Source organism: Eurosta solidaginis, chromosome 1 (assembly GCF_040869045.1).
Source record: "Eurosta solidaginis isolate ZX-2024a chromosome 1, ASM4086904v1, whole genome shotgun sequence".
NCBI classification, from domain to species: Eukaryota; Metazoa; Arthropoda; class Insecta; order Diptera; family Tephritidae; genus Eurosta; species Eurosta solidaginis.
The window spans coordinates 43,971,152-43,995,593 of NC_090319.1; the positions used below are offsets into that span (position 1 = coordinate 43,971,152).

The 24,442-nt window shown below is 36.8% G+C and overlaps 2 protein-coding genes across 3 annotated transcripts in view; one reads left to right on the forward strand and one right to left on the reverse strand.

The window, feature by feature from the left end:
* LOC137252556 (piggyBac transposable element-derived protein 4-like) overlaps positions 1-24,442 on the forward strand; it is a 371,343-nt gene that overhangs the window by 308,413 nt on the left and 38,488 nt on the right. Inside the window, exon 1 of one of the 2 annotated variants that reach the window (XM_067788489.1) lies at positions 7,900-8,083. The exons of the other annotated variant lie outside the window; for it this stretch is intronic. Coding sequence (XP_067644590.1) covers positions 8,081-8,083 — 3 coding nt within the window. The 5' untranslated portion in view covers positions 7,900-8,080. Of the gene's footprint in view, positions 1-7,899; positions 8,084-24,442 lie in introns of those variants that run through there. 2 annotated transcript variants of the gene reach the window in all.
* Positions 11,282-12,305, reverse strand: LOC137237868 (uncharacterized). Its single transcript, XM_067762229.1, has 2 exons — positions 12,147-12,305; positions 11,282-12,079 (listed from the first exon to the last, which is right to left on the reverse strand). The coding sequence occupies exons 1-2, from the start codon at positions 12,213-12,215 to the stop codon at positions 11,402-11,404; spliced, it is 747 nt and encodes a 248-aa protein (XP_067618330.1). The 5' UTR covers positions 12,216-12,305; the 3' UTR covers positions 11,282-11,401.

Sequence of the window (24,442 nt, forward strand, 5' to 3'; positions counted from 1 at the left end):
AGATAAGAAACTTTTCGCAATTTCTACCCCATTTTAACAGCTAGAAGCTTCAAATTTCAGCAAATGCTTAAGTATATAGCATATATTGTTGTCTGAAAAAATCATAGAGATATATATATATAGTATATATCCCATACAACCGATTGTTCAGATAAGAAACTTTGCGCAATTTCTTCCCCTTTTTAACAGCTAGAAGCTTCAAATTTCACCATATGCTTACGTATATAGCATATATTGTTGTCTGAAAAAATCATAGAGATCGGTGGTATATATATTATATACTTCATATAAACTGTCATTTTTGCCCCTTTTTTACGGCTAGAAGCTTCAAAATTCATCAAATTTCATCAAATAGTTACGTTTACGTCATATATTTTGAAATACATGATTCGTAGTCATAGTTTTTACATGCAGACCACAAAAAACGTGAAGCTTTGCATCCTCACGCAGATTACCTACCTATTTTTATACCTTTCATGAAAATGAAATGGTATATTAATTTCGTCACGAAACCGAAAATTGTAAGTCCTTAAAGGAAAATAGATAGACCCACCATTAAGTATACCGAAATAATCAGGTTGAAGAGCTGAGTTGATTTAGCCATGTCCGTCTGTCCGTCTGTCCGTCTGTCTGTTTGTATGCAAACTAGTCCCTCAATTTTTGAGATATCTTGATAAAATTTGGTCAGCGGGTGTATTTGGGTGTCCGATTAGACATTTGTCGGAACCGACCGGATCGGACCACTATAGCATATATCCTCCATACAACCGATTTTTCAGAAAAAGAAGATTTTTGTAATATCTTACCCAATTTAACAGATTGAAGCTTCAAACTTCACCATATACTTTCGTATATTGCACGTATTGTTGCCTGAAAAAATTTATGAGATCGGTCGTATATATAGTATATATCCCATACAACCGATTGTTCAGATAAGGAACTTTTCGTAATTACTGCCTTTTAAGAGCTAGAGGCTTCAAATTTCAACGAATGCTTACGTATATAGCATATATTGTTGTCTGAAAAAAATCATAAAGATCGGTGGTATATATAGTTTATATATGGTGGTATATATAGTATATATATATAGTATATATATATATTTTTTTTTTTGCAAATTTTAGCCCCATTTTAACAGCTAGAAGCTTCAAATTTCACAGAATACTTACGTATATAGCATATATTGTTGTCTGAAAAAATCATAGAGATCGGTTGTATATAATAGTATATATCTCATACAACCGATTGTTCAGATAAGAAACTTTTCGCAATTTCTACCCCATTTTTATATATATTGTTGTCTGAAAAAATCATAGAGATCGGTGGTATATATAGTATATATCTCATACAACCGATTGTTCAGATAAGAAACTTTTCGCAATTTCTACCCCATTTTAACAGCTATAAGCTTCAAATTTCACCGATTGCTTACGTATATAGCTTATATTGTTGTCTGAAAAAATCATAGAGATCGGTTGTATATATAGTATATATCTCATACAACCGATTGTTCAGATAAGAAACTTTTCGCAATTTCTACCCCATTTTAACAGCTATAAGCTTCAAATTTCACCGATTGCTTACGTATATAGCATATATTGTTGTCTGAAAAAATCATAGAGATCGGTGGTATATATATTATATACTTCATATAAACTCTCATTTTTGCCCCCTTTTTACGGCTAGAAGCTTCAAAATTCATCAAATTTCATCAAATAGTTACGTTTACGTCATATATTGTTGAAATATGTGATTCGTAGTCATAGTTTTTACACGCAGACCACAAAAAACCTGAAACTTTGCATCCTCACACAAATTACCTACCTGTTTTTTATTTTATATTTATCTTAAAAATCGTTTAGATATGTTCAAATTTCACTAAATGCTTACGTGTATAGCATATATTGTTGTCTGAGAAAATCATAGATACCGGTGGTATATATAGTATATATCCCATACAACCGATTGTTCAGATAAGAAACTTTGCGCAATTTCTTCCCCATTTTAACAGCTAGAAGCTTCAACTTTCACCATATGCTTACGTATATAGCATATATTGTTGTCTGAAAAAATCATAGAGATCGGTTGTATATGTAGTATATATCTCATACAACCGATTGTTCAGATAAGAAACTTTTCGCAATTTCTACCCCATTTTAACAGCTATAAGCTTCAAATTTCACCGATTGCTTACGTGTATAGCATATATTGTTGTCTGAAAAAATCATTGAGATCGATGGTATATATATTATATATCTCATACAACCGATTGTTCAGTTAAGAAACTTTGCGCAATTTCTGCCCCTTTTTAACAGCTAGACGCTTCAAATTTCAACGAATGCTTACGTGTATAGCATATATTGTTGTCTGAAAAAATCATAGAGATCGGTTGTATATATATTATATACCCCATATAAACTCTAATTTTTGCCCCCTTTTTACGGCTAGAAGCTTCAAAATTCATCAAATTTCATCAAATAGTTACGTTTACGTCATATATTGTTGAAATATGTGATTCGTAGTCATAGTTTTTACACGCAGACCACAAAAAACCTGAAACTTTGCATCCTCACACAAATTACCTACCTGTTTTTATACCTATCATGAAAATGAAATGGTATATTAATTTCGTCACGAAACCGAAAATTGTAAGTCCTTAAAGGAAAATAGATAGACCCACCATTAAATATACCGAAATAATCAGGTTGAAGAGCTGAGTTGATTTAGCCATGTCCGTCTGTCCGTCTGTCCGTCTGTCTGTTTGTATGCAAACTAGTCCCTCAATTTTTGAGATATCTTGATAAAATTTGGTGAGCGGGTGTATTTGGGTGTCCGATTAGACATTTGTCGGAACCGACCGAATCGGACCACTATAGCATATATCCTCCATACAACCGATTTTTCAGAAAAAGAGGATTTTTGTAATATCTTACCCAATTTAACAGATTGAAGCTTCAAACTTCACCATATACTTTCGTATATTGCACGTATTGTTGCCTGAAAAATTGATGAGATCGGTCGTATATATAGTATATATCCCCCACAACCGATTGTTCAGATAAGGAACTTTTCGTAATTACTGCCCTATTTTAAGAGCTAGAGGCTTAAAATTTCAACGAATACTTACGTATTTAGCATATATTGTTGTCTGAAAAAATCATAAAGATCGGTGGTATATATAGTATATATATGGTGGTATATATAGTATATATATATATATATATATATATTTTCGCAAATTTTAGCCCCATTTTAACAGCTAGAAGCTTCAAATTTCACCGAATACTTACGTATATAGCATATATTGTTGTCTGCAAAAATCATAGAGATCGGTTGTATATATAGTATATATCTCATACAACCGATTGTTCAGATAAGAAACTTTTCGCAATTTCTACCCCATTTTAACAGCTATAAGCTTCAAATTTCACCTATTGCTTACGTATATAGCATATATTGTTGTCTGAAAAAATCATAGAGATCGGTTGTATATATAGTATATATCTCATACAATCGATTGTTCAGATAAGAAATTTTACGCAATTTCTACCCCATTTTAACAGCTATAAGCTTCAAATTTCACCGATTGCTTACGTATATAGCATATATTGTTGTCTGAAAAAATCATAGAGATCGGTTGTATATATAGTATATATCTCATACAACCGATTGTTCAGATAAGAAACTTTGCGCAATTTCTGCCCCGTTTTAACAGCTGCAAGCTTCAAATTTCACAAAATGCTTACGTATGTAGCATATATTGTTGTGGCTGAAAAAATCATAGAGATCGGTGGTATATATATTATATACTTCATATAAACTGTCATTTTTGCCCCTTTTTTACGGCTAGAAGCTTCAAAATTCATCAAATTTCATCAAATAGTTACGTTTACGTCATATATTTTTGAAAGACGTGATTCGTACTCATAGTTTTTACACGCAGACCACAAAAAACCTGAAACTTTGGATCCTCACACAAAGTACCTAACTATTTTTATACCTTTCATGAAAATGAAATGGTATATTAATTTCGTCACGAAACCGAAAATTGTAAGTCCTTAAAGGAAAATAGATAGACCCACCATTAAGTATACCGAAATAATCAGGTTGAAGAGCTGAGTTGATTTAGCCATGTCCGTCTGTCCGTCTGTCTGTTTGTATGCAAACTAGTCCCTCAATTTTTGAGATATCTTGATAAAATTTGGTGAGCGGGTGTATTTGGGTGTCCGATTAGACATTTGTCGGAACCGACCGAATCGGACCACTATAGCATATATCCTCCATACAACCGATTTTTCAGAAAAAGAGGATTTTTGTAATATCTTACCCAATTTAACAGATTGAAGCTTCAAACTTCACCATATACTTTCGTATATTGCACGTATTGTTGCCTGAAAAAATTGATGAGATCGGTCGTATATATAGTATATATCCCCCACAACCGATTGTTCAGATAAGGAACTTTTCGTAATTACTGCCCTATTTTAAGAGCTATAGGCTTCAAATTTCAACGAATACTTACGTATATAGCATATATTGTTGTCTGAAAAAATCATAAAGATCGGTGGTATATATAGTATATATATGGTGGTATATATAGTATATATATATATATATATATATATATATATATATATTCGCAAATTTTAGCCCCATTTTAACAGCTAGAAGCTTCAAATTTCACCGAATACTTACGTATATAGCATATATTGTTGTCTGAAAAAATCATAGAGACCGGTTGTATATATAGTATATATCTCATACAATCGATTGTTCAGATAAGAAACTTTTCGCAATTTCTACCCCATTTTAACAGCTATAAGCTTCAAATTTCACCGATTGCTTACGTACATAAATAGCATATATTGTTGTCTGCAAAAATCATAGAGATCGGTTGTATATATAGTATATATCTCATACAACCGATTGTTCAGATAAGAAACTTTTCGCAATTTCTACCCCATTTTAACAGCTATAAGCTTCAAATTTCACCTATTGCTTACGTACATATATAGCATATATTGTTGTCTGAAAAAATCATAGAGATCGGTTGTATATATAGTATATATCTCATACAATCGATTGTTCAGATAAGAAACTTTTCGCAATTTCTACCCCATTTTAACAGCTATAAGCTTCAAATTTCACCGATTGCTTACGTACATATATAGCATATATTGTTGTCTGCAAAAATCATAGAGATCGGTTGTATATATAGTATATATCTCATACAATCGATTGTTCAGATAAGAAACTTTGCGCAATTTCTGCCCCGTTTTAACAGCTGCAAGCTTCAAATTTCACAAAATGCTTACGTATGTAGCATATATTGTTGTGGCTGAAAAAATCATAGAGATCGGTGGTATATATATTATATACTTCATATAAACTGTCATTTTTGCCCCTTTTTTACGGCTAGAAGCTTCAAAATTCATCAAATTTCATCAAATAGTTACGTTTACGTCATATATTTTTGAAAGACGTGATTCGTACTCATAGTTTTTACACGCAGACCACAAAAAACCTGAAACTTTGGATCCTCACACAAAGTACCTAACTATTTTTATACCTTTCATGAAAATGAAATGGTATATTAATTTCGTCACGAAACCGAAAATTGTAAGTCCTTAAAGGAAAATAGATAGACCCACCATTAAGTATACCGAAATAATCAGGTTGAAGAGCTGAGTTGATTTAGCCATGTCCGTCTGTCCGTCTGTCCGTCTGTCTGTTTGTATGCAAACTAGTCCCTCAATTTTTGAGATATCTTGATAAAATTTGGTGAGCGGGTGTACTTGGGTGTCCGATTAGACATTTGTCGGAACCGACCGAATCGGACCACTATAGCATATATCCTCCATACAACCGATTTTTCAGAAAAAGAGGATTTTTGTAATATCTTACCCAATTTAACAGATTGAAGCTTCAAACTTCACCATATACTTTTGTATATTGCACGTATTGTTGCCTGAAAAAATTGATGAGATCGGTCGTATATATAGTATATATCCCCCACAACCGATTGTTCAGATAAGGAACTTTTCGTAATTACTGCCCTATTTTAAGAGCTAGAGGCTTCAAATTTCAACGAATACTTACGTATATAGCATATATTGTTGTCTGAAAAAATCATAAAGATCGGTGGTATATATAGTATATATATGGTGGTATATATAGTATATATATATATATATATATTTTCGCAAATTTTAGCCCCATTTTAACAGCTAGAAGCTTCAAATTTCACCGAATACTTACGTATATAGCATATATTGTTGTCTGAAAAAATCATAGAGATCGGTTGTATATATAGTATATATCTCATACAACCGATTGTTCAGATAAGAAACTTTTCGCAATTTCTACCCCATTTTAACAGCTATAAGCTTCAAATTTCACCGATTGCTTACGTATATAGCATATATTGTTGACTAAAAAAATCATAGAGATCGGTTGTATATGTAGGATATATCTCATACAACCGATTGTTCAGATAAGAAACTTTTCGCAATTTCTACCCCATTTTAACAGCTATAAGCTTCAAATTTCACCTATTGCTTACGTATATAGCATATATTGTTGTCTGAAAAAATCATAGAGATCGGTTGTATATATAGTATATATCTCATACAACCGATTGTTCAGATAAGAAATTTTACGCAATTTCTACCCCATTTTAACAGCTATAAGCTTCAAATTTCACCGATTGCTTACGTATATAGCATACATTGTTGTCTGAAAAAATCATAGAGATCGGTTGTATATATAGTATATATCTCATACAACCGATTGTTCAGATAAGAAATTTTGCGCAATTTCTGTCCCGTTTTAACAGCTGCAAGCTTCAAATTTCACAAAATGCTTACGTATGTAGCATATATTGTTGTGGCTGAAAACATCATAGAGATCGGTGGTATATATATTATATACTTCATATAAACTGTCATTTTTGCCCCTTTTTTACGGCTAGAAGCTTCAAAATTCATCAAATTTCATCAAATAATTACGCTTACGTCATATATTTTTGAAAGACGTGATTCGTACTCATAGTTTTTACATGTAGACCACAAAAAACGTGAAGCTTTGCATCCTCACACAGATTACCTACCTATTTTTTATTTTATATTTATCTTAAAAGTCGTTTAGATATGTTCAAATTTCACCAAATGCTTACGTGTATAGCATATATTTTTGTATGGAAAAATCATTGAGATCGGTGGTATATATAGTATATATCTCATGCAACCGATTGTTCAGATAAGAAACTGTGCGCAATTTCTGCCCCTTTTTAACAGCTAGACGCTTCAAATTTCACCATATGCTTACGTATATAGCATATATTGTTGTCTGAAAAAATCATAGAGATCGGTGGTATATATACTATGTACCCCATATAAACTCTAATTTTTGCCCCCTTTTTACGGCTAGAAGCTTCAAAATTCATCAAATTTCATCAAATAGTTACGCTTACGTCATATATTGTTGAAATACGTGATTCGTAGTCATAGTTTTTACACGCAGACCACAAAAAACCTGAAACTTTGCATCCTCACACAAATTACCTACCTGTTTTTTATTTTATATTTATCTTAAAAATCGTTAAGGTATGTAGATCTTTTCACTATATATTTCTTATCTTATACATCCGATTATTCGGAGATTACGAACGGGATAAGATTATTGTTCAGCCCCATTCATGAAAGGTATGAAGTCTTCGGCACAGCCGAAGATAGTCCCGTTCTTACTTGTTTTTTATTTTATTATTCCACCCATATTTATGTATGTACACATGTTCATTGAAGAATTGCTGGAACTAGAAATACCGTTATACATAAAGTTCTTAAATGTTTCATTTACTTTCTGTTTTGTGCTTTAATGCTGTCAAAATCGTGGTTTAATAAAATATTTGTAAAAGATGTCGCGTATTAGTATTGTAAAATCGAATAAAAACAAGGAAATGTTAAGTGTTGATGGGTATTTTTTTATTATTTAGAGAAAATAACTAAAATCGCTGTGTATGAGTTTGAATACTTTTCGCTGCGTAAGTCGGTTCATTTCGTTGTTCAGAAAGTTTATCTAAATGGTAAGTACACTAAAAGCAGAATTTGTCAAGCCGGATTTAGCAAAAGCAGAATTTTGGAAAACCAGGATTTTGGAAAAGCAAAATTTTAGAAAACCAGGATTTTACCTATGCAGGATTTTTTAACATTTTGCGGGATTTTGCGAGGTAGAATTTTCTAAAACACGGCCGTTACGCTCCCAATAAAAAGCATTGCTACTGGCACTCCACACCAACCAGTCACGCTCCACTTTCTCTCCATTTGGCAAGATTCTGTTTAACAACGAGGTAGGGAATGCCTCGTCATGACAATCTTGTGGAAAAACAAAAGGACACTTTTGATGACCTCGACGAATTATTTCGTTGGCTTCTTCAGATCGCAAAAACTCATTATTCACGGTACCGGTAACGAAGTCGTTTAAATAATCTTGACTTTGATACAGAGTTGGTGGTATTGTTGGAAGACTTTTTGAAGATGAAACTTCATCAGTGTCACCACGAAAACTTTACGATTTCGGATTCATGTAAACATACATTTTTGTTTGATGTTTTATTGTCTCCTCAGGTCCAGGCAAAAAATCATTATCAATATTCGTTGCTTTTGAAATTCGGCTTAAAATTTGCACATGGAACAACTAAAGACTCTCCTGAATTAAAAAAAAATGTCTTAGTACCTCTGAATCGCGGGCCTCCCTGAGCAACCCCGAGCGGGAGGAATCCCCCTCCCCCCTCGGGCCTGTTTGTGAGTCTCGGCTCACGAGCAATAAGTTGGTTAAACGATGTAATATAATTTCTATAATGGGCATAATCACCACTAAATGTTGGTAACGATAATCGTGGTAAATGGGACGACGGGGTTACAGCTGCTGATGTCTCGGGATAGTGCACAGTGCTGTTTGCATCTTTTCCTAGTTCCACTTGAATGCTTAGCTTCACTGCGACGTAGCTGTCTTCCAAATCTACACGGCCGTTGTCGCTAGCATCTAAGTCTTCAATGTCAGCTTGAACCGACAACGTTTGCTTGAAGTACGATTCTAAAATCCCTAAGCGGCACTATAGCTCAGAACTGGCCAATTTATTATCCGAATTCTTATATGATTCTACAATTTATATTTCGCTTTATATTAGAGCGCTTACCCTCGAATTCTTCTAGCGACATGATTTTTTCGTGGGTATGCTCTGCTGAGCTTACTGCTGAGTCAACGAAATGTAAGGTGATGGACAATAACTGCCAGCGGTCGCAATAACAGAAACAAAGGCAGCAATACAGAGACCTTCGGGGAGTGTTCTTATCGCTGCAACAACAATGGATGGATCAATTCCCAAGCAAAAGGTGGTTGGAGGAATCGGGTGAGTCATAGATGACCAATGTCGTCGAGTAGGATTTTTGAATCGGTAATGACTAATCGGTGGATCAATTTCCAAGCAACCGATGGTGGGTGAAATAGATTATACCCAAGTAATTAATATGGATGCCTGGAACCATAGGTGTGTGTGGGGGGGGGGGGGGGGGGGAGGCGGTGAACGCACCTATAGTAACTAGGTTTTCCAATCTCCAGACACATGAAAATATAGTGGTCGACCGAGGTGGTTTTCTATACAAGATATGGCAATTATATCTATCGAAATTGTTTGCGGTACAGACTTCCCTTATCGTAGGTCACACCTTAGATTACATATAAAATCCAAACTGTTTCTGCTTAAACCTAAGTCGTTATAAACAGTTTGGGAAGTTTGGCACACTCGCGGGTAGGCCACTGTCGCACGAGTGAAATGCATGCAAGTGATTACTTGCATTTAGTCTGTGCATTCTTATTCGTTTGCTGAATGCTGTTACATCCCCCTGGGGTGTACGGGCCAAGAATTTGCCCCCGGCTGGTATACCGATCATAAATGGCGATTAAAATACCATGGCTAACCAATTCATGAGTGATGTTTACTCGAAAGTGAGTAGAGTGGTCGCAGTGTACCGCCTGCGCGACTCTGTCACGGTCGTTATAAAAATTGTACCGCGGGGAGTAAGACAGCCAAGTTGTGACCTGATAAAATGTATCGCATGATGCTTGTATTCAAGTCTTGACTCTTGCATTAAGGATTCGAATGAATCGCGGGAGCTGTGGTTTCAAATCGCATTTTGGGTTCCCTTGGTTTTTCCTTAATGCGATGAATACACTTTTGCAGTCTCTTCTTCGATGAAGTTGGCAATAAAGTATTCTCTTCGGAGTAATGCGGTCTTCTTCGATGGAAAGTTGGCATATAGTTTACTTATGGTTCGCCCACGAGGGTAAACTGTCGCAATACTTGTCCTAACCTAAGCATAAATATTTCAAAGACTTCTGCGGAAAGTCAAAGAAAAGGTTGATCGCATCCCAAAATTGTGAATGGAGTTAAATATGTTGAATAAAAACAGTGTTATATAAAGAAGTATAAGCAGATGCCTATCGTTTATTGATTACAGTTAATAATTGTAAGAGTGGGTTTGTGCTCACTGTTATTTTTATAATCTTTGAAAGTACGTCAGGCTATGCTGAGCGGTGGCATTTCACCTAAAGTAATGTGCTCGTGCCTGTGATTAATGAGATGTATCTTAAGATTAAATGAGCTTAGTACATGTGGCTATTCATGTAGCCTCGAACATGTCATTCACGGCGAACAGTCATTTCATATATATATATAACGACGTCATATATTAGTAGAAGTTAAGGGACATTATGAACTTATAGCTGACGTGGTTGTAGTTATTCACAGCGAACGAACATTTTTTATTATGATGTATTGGAGACTTGATCACAGTCCCTTAACTGTGAAGCAGGGTTTGGTTTATTATAATTCCTGGTGCTCAGAACGGGTTGTTCACATCCCCTAATAATTGTATTAAAATAGTGGAATATCGTGTATCTGAAGATCGTTAGCATTAGAACATGTTACAGCGAAATATTTGTGCTTGGTATGAAACAGTAGTGGAGTTCAAGGTGGAATTGCCTCACAACCAGATGCCATTATCCTTAAAATGGTTGGTGCTTAGATAGACTCCATATCAAACCAAGGTAAGAACTTGTGAACATGGAGCCAATAGTTGTTTCACACCGTGGGGTTGGGTCTCACATATAGAATATATCGTAATTGATCGCTGTTACAGGGGGAGGGGGGGGGGGGGGTGCGTAAATAGTGGTATAAATATGAATGTGGGGTGGTGATCCTACTAAATACGTGTGATGCTACTGAAAGCGGTATTACAACTTTATTACTTCAGAATATATTGGGTTAGTTTTACAGCAAATTGCATAACTGAAAAAACATAATTTCAAGCTCCTGCTTAGTTACAAAAAGTTCCCGAATCTCTTAAACATCCACTTTGACTACTTTTTTTGCTACATACTGTTTCCAAGCCTCCGACGCAGCATGCATTTGCTCATCCACATCCTCTTTCAATTGAAAAATTTTATATTTCTCCAGAAGTGATTTAAGCAAATAATAATCCTTCACCTGTTCACTCATTTTTAAACCAACCACAGGCTCATCAAGTTTTTCGACAAACTCTATAAATGATCTATAACAGGTCAAATTAGCGTTGTCATTTGGGTTTTGGGATTTGAAACCCTTAGCTGCGGGTTGTGCGAAAAAATTCACATAACTAATAATAATCTTAAGCTTTTGCTCCAAATATTCGCTACGTCCATCGATTATTGTTATTTCTTGCAACAACTGTGTTAGTGCTTCATAAATTTCCATTAATTTTTTTTCCATTTTCCTTTGCTCCTCCATCCTAAAATCGTCTGCCGATAAAACTGGCTGAACTGTGGTTGTGCTTGACGGCAGCTTCGAATAATAGGGAGCTTCTGTTCCTACAGTTTCTTCGTACATATCATTGGGATCGAGATTATTTCTGATTGTTAAACGATTATTATCGAAAATTATCGTTTTATTAAATACGTCATCACCACCAATGGTCTCCGTTGAATCATTGTTACCTACACGAACGCCAAGCGAAAAGCGGAAAAGCACATTGGCATCGGTGAGCTTCAACAGAAAATAAAGACAGTATTTGGTTTTATTTTTAGAGTTGTAAGATTTGATCTATTTATACCTTAACTTCTCCAGTGATTGTAGCGATAAAAACCACTAACAATAGTGAAACTCGCGACCACGTTTCCATGCTGTCAGTTTATTATTCCAACACATACTGATGGAGATTATTTGTATAAGACAGATTTGAGGCTGAATGACATCTTATCGTCAACAAATAATCAGTAGAACCTAAATAAATACTAGGGTATTCGGTCGTTCGAAATGTTTTCAAAACCGTACTTTAAATCAGCGCTTCCTCATCTGAAGTGTGTTTGCCGACAGTTCATAGCCGTACAGTAGCGTCGATATGGTAATGTTCATTAGCAGCTTCCTTTGCTCTTCGAAGTTTGATATCAGCCTATTTAGCAACGTTGCCTGTTTGGATGCCTTTTTAGTTGAGGCATGATAGTTGGGTGTATGAAGATGATACTGATATCATTGTTTTTAAGCTCCTTTTGATAAAGCGGGAAAAAGTGGGTCTTGTGCTACGTCACGTTCACGGATATAATTTCGACACTATGTAAGTCTTCGTCTATTATATATGGGAACCAATATAAAAACAATGTCAGATTAGGAATCAAACGGGCCAACAGCTGCTACTTTGGACTGAGCAACTGAAATGTAAAGCTCTCTTTCAAGGAACAAAAATCAGACTCTTCAATTCGCTCATCGTACCTGCCCTCTATATATGACTCGGAATCACGGACACTATCGAAAGAAGTTCTCCGCAAGATGTACGATCCTATCCGTAATGCCTACGGCATGCGTGGTTCCAGGGGGAGGGGGGACTTTTTTTGTATTGACTGTAATGAAGTATATAATACTAATCTACATAGTAGTTTCTTATCACACAACGGATTTTTACTATTTTTTTATTTGTCTTGCTTTTTTCCCCCGGGGGGGGGGGGGGGGGGGGGGCATTTTTTTAAATATATATAATAATAACGTAAAAAAGCAAGAAAAATTAAAAATTAGTAAAAATCCGCTGTGTGATAAGAAACTACTATGTAGATTAGTATTATATACTTCATTACAGTCAATACAAAAAGGCCCCCCCCCTGGAACCGCGCATGCCAACGGTGAGTATCGAATTAGGGATTATGATGAGCTGTATGAGCTGTACGTAGATATGAGAATAATGTAACGAGTAAAAGTCCAAATGCTTCGATGGACATGTCATGTTATGCGAATTCTTTTTGGAAGCAGAGGAATGAGAGATCTCCACTGAGATTCGAGAGACAGGTGGAGGAAGACTGCGCCACAACCAATTGGCTTCAGTTATTTCGAAAGAGGGACAGCTAGATTGACGAATCGGCTTAAATTGGTATCACCTTGCAGTCCTTTACTTCTCTTACTCCACCTACAGTGCTTCCAGCGGAGTTAGGGCCGTCCTCGCGGGTTTCGTTAAGAATACCTGCCGAGCTGGAGTTTCTTTTTTCAATCGTATACCATGGTCTAGTCAGTATAGTCGGTGTCGCTGTGTAGTCGCTGGACTATGTTGATGTCTGCATAAAGCTCGTACAGCTAGATCATCTTTAAATCTACTTCGGCCTAAATGCTGCAGTAGACCAAGAAAGTTTTAGCTGCCTCCCTCTCCTAAGTTAGAAATACGCCTACAGAAGCCAGTAAGAGCTACAATTTCACATACGTACATGGAGGTACCACCAGCGCGTATGCAAATGCATCGATTTTAAAAATTGCATGGCTAATTGCAATTTGCGTTTTTGAAGTGCATTTTATATATACCCCATGTAGGCAGTTGCTGCACCAAGATTGCTCAGACTGCGCATGTGCCAATCATTTTTTTTTTTTTTTCATTTTTCATTTTTGCGAAAACTTAGCATTGTTTGTCTTATACGTGTATTTCGGTTCCTACTGCATACATATACATATGTATTTGTACGTATGTGCAAAGATGTCATTCAACTATTTGGTGCTTTCCGCAAAGTAAAGGTACAGTTCAGCCGGCAAAAGCTGATATCAAAGTGAACCGACATAAAAATTATTAGGGTGGGGATTGTGATAACACTATAAAACAATTTTGCGGATTAACTTCTTTGACTACCTAGCCGACAGTAAATCGCATATTTAGGCACAAGGAGCCATAATATAATTTGCACGCAGCAAAGGGCGTTTTCTTCCTCACTCTTCCACTTGGTGTTAGACTCACTTTATGGATGCCGTAGAGCTCGGAGGGTCTATGTCTAGCCCATGCAGATAAAGTGTGTGTATGAACTTTGTAGAAAGCAGAAAATATTCTGAGCAAGATGGTCACTTGATGTCTTGGGAGGTATTCGCTACTTCCAAAGCTATAGATTATGTTGTGAAGAAAAGGTGAAGTCTACGTTTACGTTTGAAGTTTACGTGCACTAAAGGAGTTGGAAACCCCTCTAGACTCTGTCGCTTCTAAAGCTGGAGTCTTAATCTGGCGAGTGCAGAGCATGAGAGTTTCTGAGACCAAAATGTAAGACAACTTGGTTTCGAATAGGCGTTACTGCACTGTAACCCGTTTTAGCACGTTCAGAAATTATTCTTCATATTCCTTTCAGTCAAAATCTTATAGTGGGGTGCTGCAGTAGGCGGGCTGGGCTCATGATGTCATAACTTTTCAAATCTCGACATGCTACCAGCTTTTAGTATCAGCACCTCTCTCTCTCAGCACACATAAAAGAGTTGTTATGTAACAAAAATGCATACGATCCTGTCCTGAAACGATATCAGATATAGGAATGGTGATATTCTTGAGACAACAGTTGCATCATCTGCTTTTACACATTATCTTAAAACAAAATCACAGGTAGTCGCGAATTAAAGGGCGTTTTTTCTGTAGACTCACAGTCTGCGGACTGCTATGGCCATTTATCAAACGAAATATATATTGCGATACCAGCCCTGACACCCATTGCTTACTTTTTTTTTAACTCCAAGCATGCTTTGGTGGGCATATAAGTTATGTATGTGTGATGCCCTAGAAGAATTCATGACTTAGAAGTGCGTATGCAGCGTTCTTTCAGACTTAGACTTTCGATAAAATGGAAGATTCATAAAGCGAGTTACAAAGAATTTTAGAAATGTTCTTGATAAAGCCGGAAGCTAGCATGGAAAATCCTCCTGTAGTTTTTGTAACCGTGAAAAGAATCTCCCAAGGTTAAGGGGAATGTTGCGCTTAGGGAAATACCTTTTGCGATACATGTATCTGGTACGTTCTGGGGAAATCTTTGAGCTATCTTTATCGGAACGATTTGCTGTCATTCCTTGTAAAATCTGGTTTCGAGACAAATGGGTTTCGGCGTTGTGCCATCATCAGTATCAATTTTCGTTTGTTTTGAGCCCTCTTATGACACGATTACCTTCAAGGGGAATCTTATGGGCTTTGCTATACGGTATTTTTGGTTATTGCGGATTGACAGATGTTATTGTGCGAAATGATCATCTTCTTCGCACGCATTTCTATAGCCTATTTACCTTTGCAGTTTGCAATAATAGTATAGGCCCCAAATCGTAGATCTTCTCGGACTCTGATAGTCAAACAGCGATCAAAGCCGAAACACTGCATTAACAGTCTCAGCTGAATGCAAACAGTCATTTGACGAACTGTATACATATACTAGATTAAAGCGCCGAATTAGCGTGGTAGTTCACTTGGAATTTCTCATGCTGCTTGTTCAAGATATGACTTCACTTAAAAATACAAATCTAAATTTAGACTGGTATGCCGACGTAAGGGGATCAACGAAACTTGGCCAATCTTCAATGGAAGCCGAACATAGTTCCTGATTCATCATAATGATATCATTGAAGCTCCACTGTTGGTGGTACTAACTATATATATAAATACTGCCCTTATGTGAATTGAGTACATGGTGAATGTATTGACATCCCAACGACTGCCTTCTGTAATATCTGCAGGGAGGAGATGGAGTGCCAATACCTGAATTGAGATAGCAAAAGCGCATCGTAGGTGAAAAGGTCATAAGGACGTTAGTTGACAGTTCTTGCGACTTTGAGGAACAACGTCATTTGTCAATGTCTATTCTCATTTGCACTGATTTTTATCCGTGACTGTTGCTAAAGATAAAAAAAAATAAATGCAAGGCGCGATAACCTCCAAAGAGATTTTAGGCAAAGTTTCTCTTCCGATTTGCGTCGTGCTCGTTTTAGTTTTGCCTACAAATTGGCAAGGCAGGTGAGTTTTCACTGAGAAGCTTTTCATGGCAGATATACACTCGGAGTCCTTGCCAAACACCCAGCTTAGAAAAATTTTCTTCTAATTGAAAAAAACTTGTTGCTAAACAGTAATAAAAAAGCAATTTGATTTAGGTTAAGTTAGTTTGAGCTGGTGGGTCAATAGAAACCTCTTACAGACTCAATGTTTGACAACCAAACGAAAAACTCAAAAATATGTACCAGGACTTAGGTTATAAAATAATTGTTTTCTATTGGCAACAACTAGGGCCTAGCTTAATAGCTGTCTTGAGATCTGGCAGCTCTATCGCCACTAGTAGAGAGGGCCTTGAACGCGCGAGCGCTGAACACGTGCTCAGCCGTTTCTTCCAGCAGCCCGCATTTCCTACTTCCGCTGTTACTGACGAGACCTACTTTATTTCAATATGACGCCTAGAAGACAGTGCCCAGGTAGTATGCCCATTATAAGCCTTAAGTCTTCTCTTTTTAGGGACATGAGCAAGTTGGTGAGTCAGATATCGAAGGATTTGCACATGGTCTTAAAATTTTTGCTGCTTCACCCTTCTTTCCGCAACTTTTCTGCTTGAGGAATCATATGCAACTTCAGTCTCCCTTCTCCAAAGCAGACTAGGACATCTACCGTGGATACGTCGATGGAAGTACCCTCGTTTGCATACCCATCGGTCTTTTGTTACCTTCTATCCCGGGAACCTAGTATAGATGTATGGTCCGGCCTGAGCGAAGTCTGATGAAGTGCTGTGTGCGATTATTGCTGTAATGGCTGCTTGACTATCAATATATATATTGGCGCGACTACAGTTTAAGCACGATTTCTCCAGAGCTTCTGCTACAATACAGTTATCTACAAGCCTCTAGGATCTACTTCTCTGTATCCACTCAGTAATCCGCGGATCAGACACCTTCCGTAAATTTGGAACAATGCAATATGATCTAAAACGCAGTTCATAACAACGCTTAGAAATAAGCGCAGTCACAGAACCTTGTTACCTTTTATCTCTTCATGACAGTGAACAAAGTAAAGACGTATGGTTCGGCCGGAACGACGTTCTCTTTCCAAAGCTAGCTTCCCATTTAGGACGCTTCTTGGTGAAGTGCTGTGTGCGATTATTGTTCAATGTTATCTCAGCTTATTGTGCTACTCTTACCAGAGCTGTGCCTAAATGTGAGATTCAGATAAGTAAGCATAGTTGCGATTCTGATGTCGTCACAAGCGGTTAGTCACTGCGGTTTCTTCGAAGAAGTCACTGCGGCTTACTGTGATCTTTCGGTCGCAATAATAGTTATAGCTGATAAGTTTATAGCTGGTAAACAAGTAGTAAATTCTAGAAATAGATACGCCTAGAAATATGCCAACGAGAAAACCAAAGATTATAAAAGCAGCACCAGCTGAGGCACGACGAATAAGTTGGTTTAAGAACGCTATCAGTTGCGAAGTATAAGTGTTTTCAAAGTAGTCTAATAAAGACCATTTTGAATTATTTCAATATTGGAGTTATTTCTTCAACGGTTTAGCGATACGAACGTTAGTAGAAGGTTGCAAATAAGCGGAATTTCCCAAAATTCGTTACAATATGTATATAGTTATTTTATTTATAACTGTAGACACATGCCTACAGGAAATTTTGCTATTCCTTGTTACACGGTTATGTAAACTGGCATATATGTAAATATACTAACATATGACGGTACGTTGCAGATGATTCCATAGCCATTCCATGTGCATCCTGGAAGCAGATTGCTGGAAAGATGCTGTCATATTGTACTTTATAAGAGGTGTGGTATATACTTACGTATGATATAGCAGTTTAAATATATATGTATATAAGGGCATCTATGTACATAAATAAAGAAATATGTACATGTATACATACTAATGCCATATGGAGCAGAGCATATGCAAAATAGTTGCTTTAAACACATATCCTCAAACGGTTAGACTGATCACTTTTTTTCCCCCATTTGCGATGCAATAGTTGGAGCAACTTCTCTCTTCAGCTTTGCGCTTAACTCCACTCTGTTGTTGGCACCACTAGGTCCGCGTCCGCAATGACTTTAAGTGTTACCTGCAATTGAAGCATTTCATTACTCTCTCACACTGCTGTTGCGATCCCTTTAGTGCTTCCAATATTGTGTCCACCTATTCTGGCACCTCTTCTTCCACATGGTGCGCTTTGCAAACTGGTTTGCACAAAAGCGAGGCTGTTTCCTCAATCAGTACATTTGACACCGTTTCAGCGAATGTGGGTTTTCGGTTTGCGTATGCAGGTCACTTTGTTTCCTCATCCCAAATTCCATTTGTGAACGTTTGAATTTCAACTAGCCTTCTGGAAGCAGTTCAGCAATTTCGTTTGGTATATCTGCCTCCTGTGCTCGTTTTCGTAACGCCTCTCTAGAGCGCCCATCAATGATTCGTAATTGTTCCGCTCTCCTTCGGGAATTCTCTGTAAAATTTCGGCTATTTGTGCCTTCAATGCTACCAATAGTGCAGCGACATCCCAGTTATTAACTGCTTGAGGACCGGGAAAGGAACAGAAACGTCATAGATGAAGATTTTACCTTTGAATTACTTGATGAAACAGCTGGTATGATAAGAGCTTTTCCTGGTTTTCATGAAACGGTACAGCGCCCCGAGAGTATACAAGAGAAAAGTACTTCAATCTTGTTATTCAAAGCTGCCATTATTTTCTCCTCGTCGCTCGCCTCCCACATGGGCACGAAACGCGTGGGCACAGGCGCGAATCTACGGGGAAATAGGGGACACCTCCCCCCCCCCTCCCCCCAAAGGTCGAGAAATTTTATTTTTAAAATACTTTACAGAACAGAAATTAAATATCCAAAGAAAACAAATATTCAAATGTTCAATACTTAAAGTATTTGAAAAATAAAACTTTGTATGGAAAATCTTCAAGTCCGAAAATATCTAGCATCAATACTGCGGGACATTTTTTTCTCAACGAAATATCATAGAGAGTAAAATTTTGGGTATGTGGGTTTCCTTGCGTGCAAAAATGTGCTCCAAAACAATTTTTTGCACGGTTTTTGCAACAATTTTAAAAATAGAAATTTATTTCACAGAAATAAAAAATGTGCTCTTAAAAAGTTTTTAATTACAAGCAAATTGGTGTTTGAATTGTCGGTAAAAGTCTAGTTGAGGGGTCGACTGCTAATGCGCTACCAAAAATATCGAGAGAGGTGTCAAAAGACGCATATTGACCAACAACAACAATAATCCGAAGGCGGGTAAAGAAAAATTTTTGCTCTGCCGGGAGATATTTGCAGTTTAAGTTGGCTATTTTCATGTGGTTGTTGTAATGTTTGTGTACCCACAAAAAAAATTGTAAACATAAGTGTTTTGCGCGGGTATCGTTTTGGTCTCCAAATCGGTGTTGTACCCACCCAGGGTAAGTTTTTATAAGCGCAGCCGAAGGCCGCCAATGCAGAAAGGTGTTCTGCGAAAAAATACTATGGATACAACCCCGGTTTCAGAGGGACCCGCGGGTCATTTTTCGGTTTTTGTTTAATATTTTTTGAACGAGTTAAAATTTCTCTTTTCCGCCTTCGGATTATCAATACTGAGGTCAATACGCGAAGTTTTACACCTCTCTCAATATTTTTGGTAGCGTATTAGCAATCGACCCCTCAACTAGACTTTTGCCGGATTGTCAAACTCAGTGGAGCCTATCGGCTGCTATTCAACTTTAAAAGAAAAAGCACAAAGAAAATTCAAATGGCGATAATTAAGGATACAGTATTTTTTGGAAAAATCGAAGACGAGCATTTATTTGTATTGTAACGAATTTAGTGCGATTCCTCTTATTTGCAACCTTCGACTAACTTTCGAATCACTAAACTGTTGAATAAATAACTCCACTATTCAATAATGCAAAATGGCCTTTATTCAAGTACTTCACAATATTACTACTTCTCGACAGATAGCGTGCTTAAATCAAACTCAATCTGATTGTTCAGCTGGCGCTCTTTTATACTCTGTGCTGTCTCGCTCGCATACTTCTAGGCGTTTCTATTTCAAGAATCTACTACTTATTTATCAGCTATAACTACAGATGAACGCCTATAGCCTCTCATATGCGCGTGTATATATGAGTGATATTTGCACAAATGATTGCATACTTTTGGGAGTATCTCAGATATATGCATGTGTTTGTGCGTTGCTCTCCGCTGCTTGTATGGACATATGGGTAGACATAATGATTGATTCGTTTATGTAAATACAAGTGACTGCTTGCTTTATTGTTTTTGTGGCTTTATTTACTTAGTATTAGATTAGTGATGTGGGTATCACTTAGTGTCACTAATATTCGTCACAGTATTATCGATAGTTATCAAATAATATCTTTGTTGCTCAAAAATAAATTATGACGTTTTCCGGTGATCACTTTCAGAAATTTTCACTCTGTGTCTTTAAACATAACATTTATTTACATTGTTATTGTTACATTGTTTTATTAAGATTATATAAGTATTGTCTGCCATCCCAAAGGTGTTTGAAGCCATTGTTACTAATCAGCTAACATTTTCCATTTCTGCATTGATTGCAAACTCTCAACATGGATTCTGTAGAGGCAAATCTACCATTACCAACCTACTTGAATTCACAACGCATGTTTCTAATGGATTTAGAGAAAATCTTCACACCGATGTTATTTACACTGATTTCAGTAAAGCATTTGACAAAGTTTCCCATTCATTGCTTATCCACAAGCTGGATCGACTTGGTTTCCAACCAGGTCTCACTCAGTGGATATCTTCTTATCTCTGCGGTAGAACGCAACAAGTAATTTTTAAAAATACTCTTTCAGAGGTCATTAATGTTCCCTCTGGCGTCCCACAGGGCAGTCATCTCGGTCCAATTCTGTTCTTGCTATTTATTAATGATATTTGTACCATAATAAAATATTCCAAAATTTTAATGTATGCTGATGATGTAAAACTTTTTAGGTCTTATGAGTCTATTGAAGAACGTCCATTGCTTCAAGCGGATTTAAACTGCTTAGTTGCTTGGTGCAACGCGAATTCAATGCCGCTGAACATCAATAAATGTAAGTTCATGTGCTTCTCTCGGAGATCTTTGCCAGCAGCCTCTTACGTAATTGATAATTTTTGTCTTGCATCAGTAAATTATTTTGTTGACTTGGGAGTTACGATGGATGCTAAACTTAGTTTCAACCTTCATATTATGACTACTGCCAATAAGGCTAGAGGTGTTCTATCATTCGTGAAGAGATGGTCTAAAGAATTTAGTGACCCTTATGTAACCAAAGCCCTTTTTACCACATTGGTTAGGCCGATACTAGAATACGGATCAGTAGTCTGGAATCCGAGATATCAAGTTCATGCAGATAGGCTTGAGTCAATACAGAAGCAATTTTTACTTTTTTCTTTAAGGAATTTTCATTGGGACTCTGCATATAATCTTCCACCTTATACTAGTCGGTTAAGGATTATCAATCTTCCAACTCTCGCTAGCCGTAGAGAAATGCTAGGAGTATTATTTATGGCTAAACTACTGAATGGACTAATTTCTAGCCCCTTTCTTTTGAACGAAGTAAACTTCAATATCCCATCACGAGCGTCAAGACATTACAAACCTCTTCTTTTGAGGCAGTGTAGAACTAACTTCGAATTAAATGAACCTTTCCGGTGTTTGTGTTATGATTTTAACTCTCACTCGAATTCATTTGATATAACGGATTCACTTTTTACTATAAGGAAAACTGTCCTATCCTATCTTAACTCGTAACAAAATAAAAATAAAAATAAAAAATAAAAATCTTTACATGCTAAATCCTTAACTTATTTAACAATTTACTATATGTATAATTTTCTACTGTTATGTATATAATACTCAGCTGATGATTTTTATTCTGTAGCTGAGCAGTTTTAGATCTCGACGCTTAACAAACCTCCGCCTATCAACAACTCGGCAAAAACAAAAACAAATCCGTGCGTCATGCGGATGCGCCCCTCGTGTCGGTTGGGCGGGCTTTGGAGGGTATTAATCCGTTGGGTTTATTATTATGAAATGTACACACCCAGTGATGATAATAGTACCAAATAAAAAATACAAAAAGTATTTAAAAACAAAATACATACATACTTTCGAAAATACTTTGAAATCGAAAGCTTACATTTTGGTATTATTAAGCGCTGTACGCAGATCAAAAGCAATCGCTCAAGAAAAATGCAATGAAAAATATTCTTGAGCATGAAAATAGCAGGAGGCACAAAATTTTGGCATTTCACGATGCATGGCAATTTATACATGAATACCGCTTTTATAAAAATAAAACAAAATTTATGAAACTTTTTGATACCATTTCGCTCCCCACAGCCAAGCTCACGATCCGCCACTGCGTGGGCACATCATACGAAGCGATGAAACAACTACACAATTGGTCTTTGGTAACCAGATTGCAATTATTAGTTGTGTTTTTATTTACATGCACTTAAACTTTATATGGACTGCTAAGTGTGTAACTTTATCTAAGTTTATGAAATGGTTCCGCAAAAAATTAGTACTGCTAAATTTCAGTATGCATTATACCCAGTTGCAACTGAAAGGTGTCTCTCAATTTTATCTTTACACTACTCTCCACTTCTATGAGCGAAAAGGGTGTTGTCCACTATTCATCGGAACTGATTCAAATATAGGTTATACACTGTGAACAACAGAGGTGCGTGCCTCCGCTATTCAGTACAACTCGTTTTGTAACGACCTATTTACCACTGCTGCAGGGTCTCCCTAACATTATCTAAGTGAAGGTAAGCGATTTTTTGACCCGCAAATGTAGATGCATATACATGTAAAAAAAAACACGCCTATTATTCTTGCAGATAAGTTGGCCGCGGTCTACAGAGCTTTAGACTTTTTCAGGAATAGTCCTTTCATTTAGTACAATGAGTCTATAAATGTCTACATACATATGTAACAACCCTACATATGTAAATCTATAAAAGTTATGTGATAGGTAAATATGTAATTCAAATATTGCCAATCTGTGAGAGCAACTGCGTCCATGAACGTGCACTGACAAAGCCTTTTTCACGGCATATCCTTCAACTTGAAAATATACCAAAGACATACTCTTGACGTTGAAAAAATCCATAATGCCCGGGTCGAGTACAATGCTGTCTGTGTAAATAATCAATGTCAGGCGGGCAGGGATTGTTTCAACTACACAAGGCTATGTACATATGTATCTACGAGGTGAGTTCAAAATGTATCGAGAATTTTGTGTCTTTTTCAAAAATGATTTATTCATTCATGAATATCTATTTTGTCCCCTTCAAAGTAATCCCCGTGAGATATTATACACTTGTGCAAACGGTTTTTTCCAATCTTCGAAGCACTTCAAAAAATCATTTTTTTTATCGTGTTCAGTTCCTCCTTCGATGCCGTTTTTATCTCGTCAATCGTAGCGTAGCGTCTTCCTTTCATGGGCCTCTTTAGTTTAGGGAACAAGAAGAAGTCACAGGGGGCCAGATCTGGGGAATACGGTGGCTGCGGCATCATTAGTGTAGTGTTTTTGGCCAAAAAGTCGCTTCGAAATTGAGCAATTTTGGTACGAATTTCGCGGCGACCCGTCTCATGCCCAAATCATTGATGAACATCGAATGGCACGAGCCAATCGATATGTCTAGGTCTTCAGCAACTTCTCTAACGGTGATTCGACGATTGGCCAATACCATTTTCTTCACTTCATCAATTTTTTCGTGTGTTGTTGAAGTGCTCGGGCGTCCAGCACGCTCTTCGTCGTTCAACATTCGGAATGCATCCGCGCACTTAATTTCGTTTTTCACACAAAATTTCATACAGGTTCTTTGATCCTTTTTTTTTTTTTTTCTTGAATAGGTAAAAATCGAAGACGAGCCAAAACAGGTGCAAGCAAAGCAGCTGCCAACAATTAAGTGAACATTCGAAATGGCCAAGCTTGTCGGCATAAGTGAGAGACATGAGTACCAACATAACGCCACAAAAAAATCGAAACTCGAATATACGTAACCCGCGGAAATTCAAAATTCGCGATACTTTATAAACACACCTCGTATGTATGTAAAGCTGTCACAGGCACTTTCGAGGGCACCTTG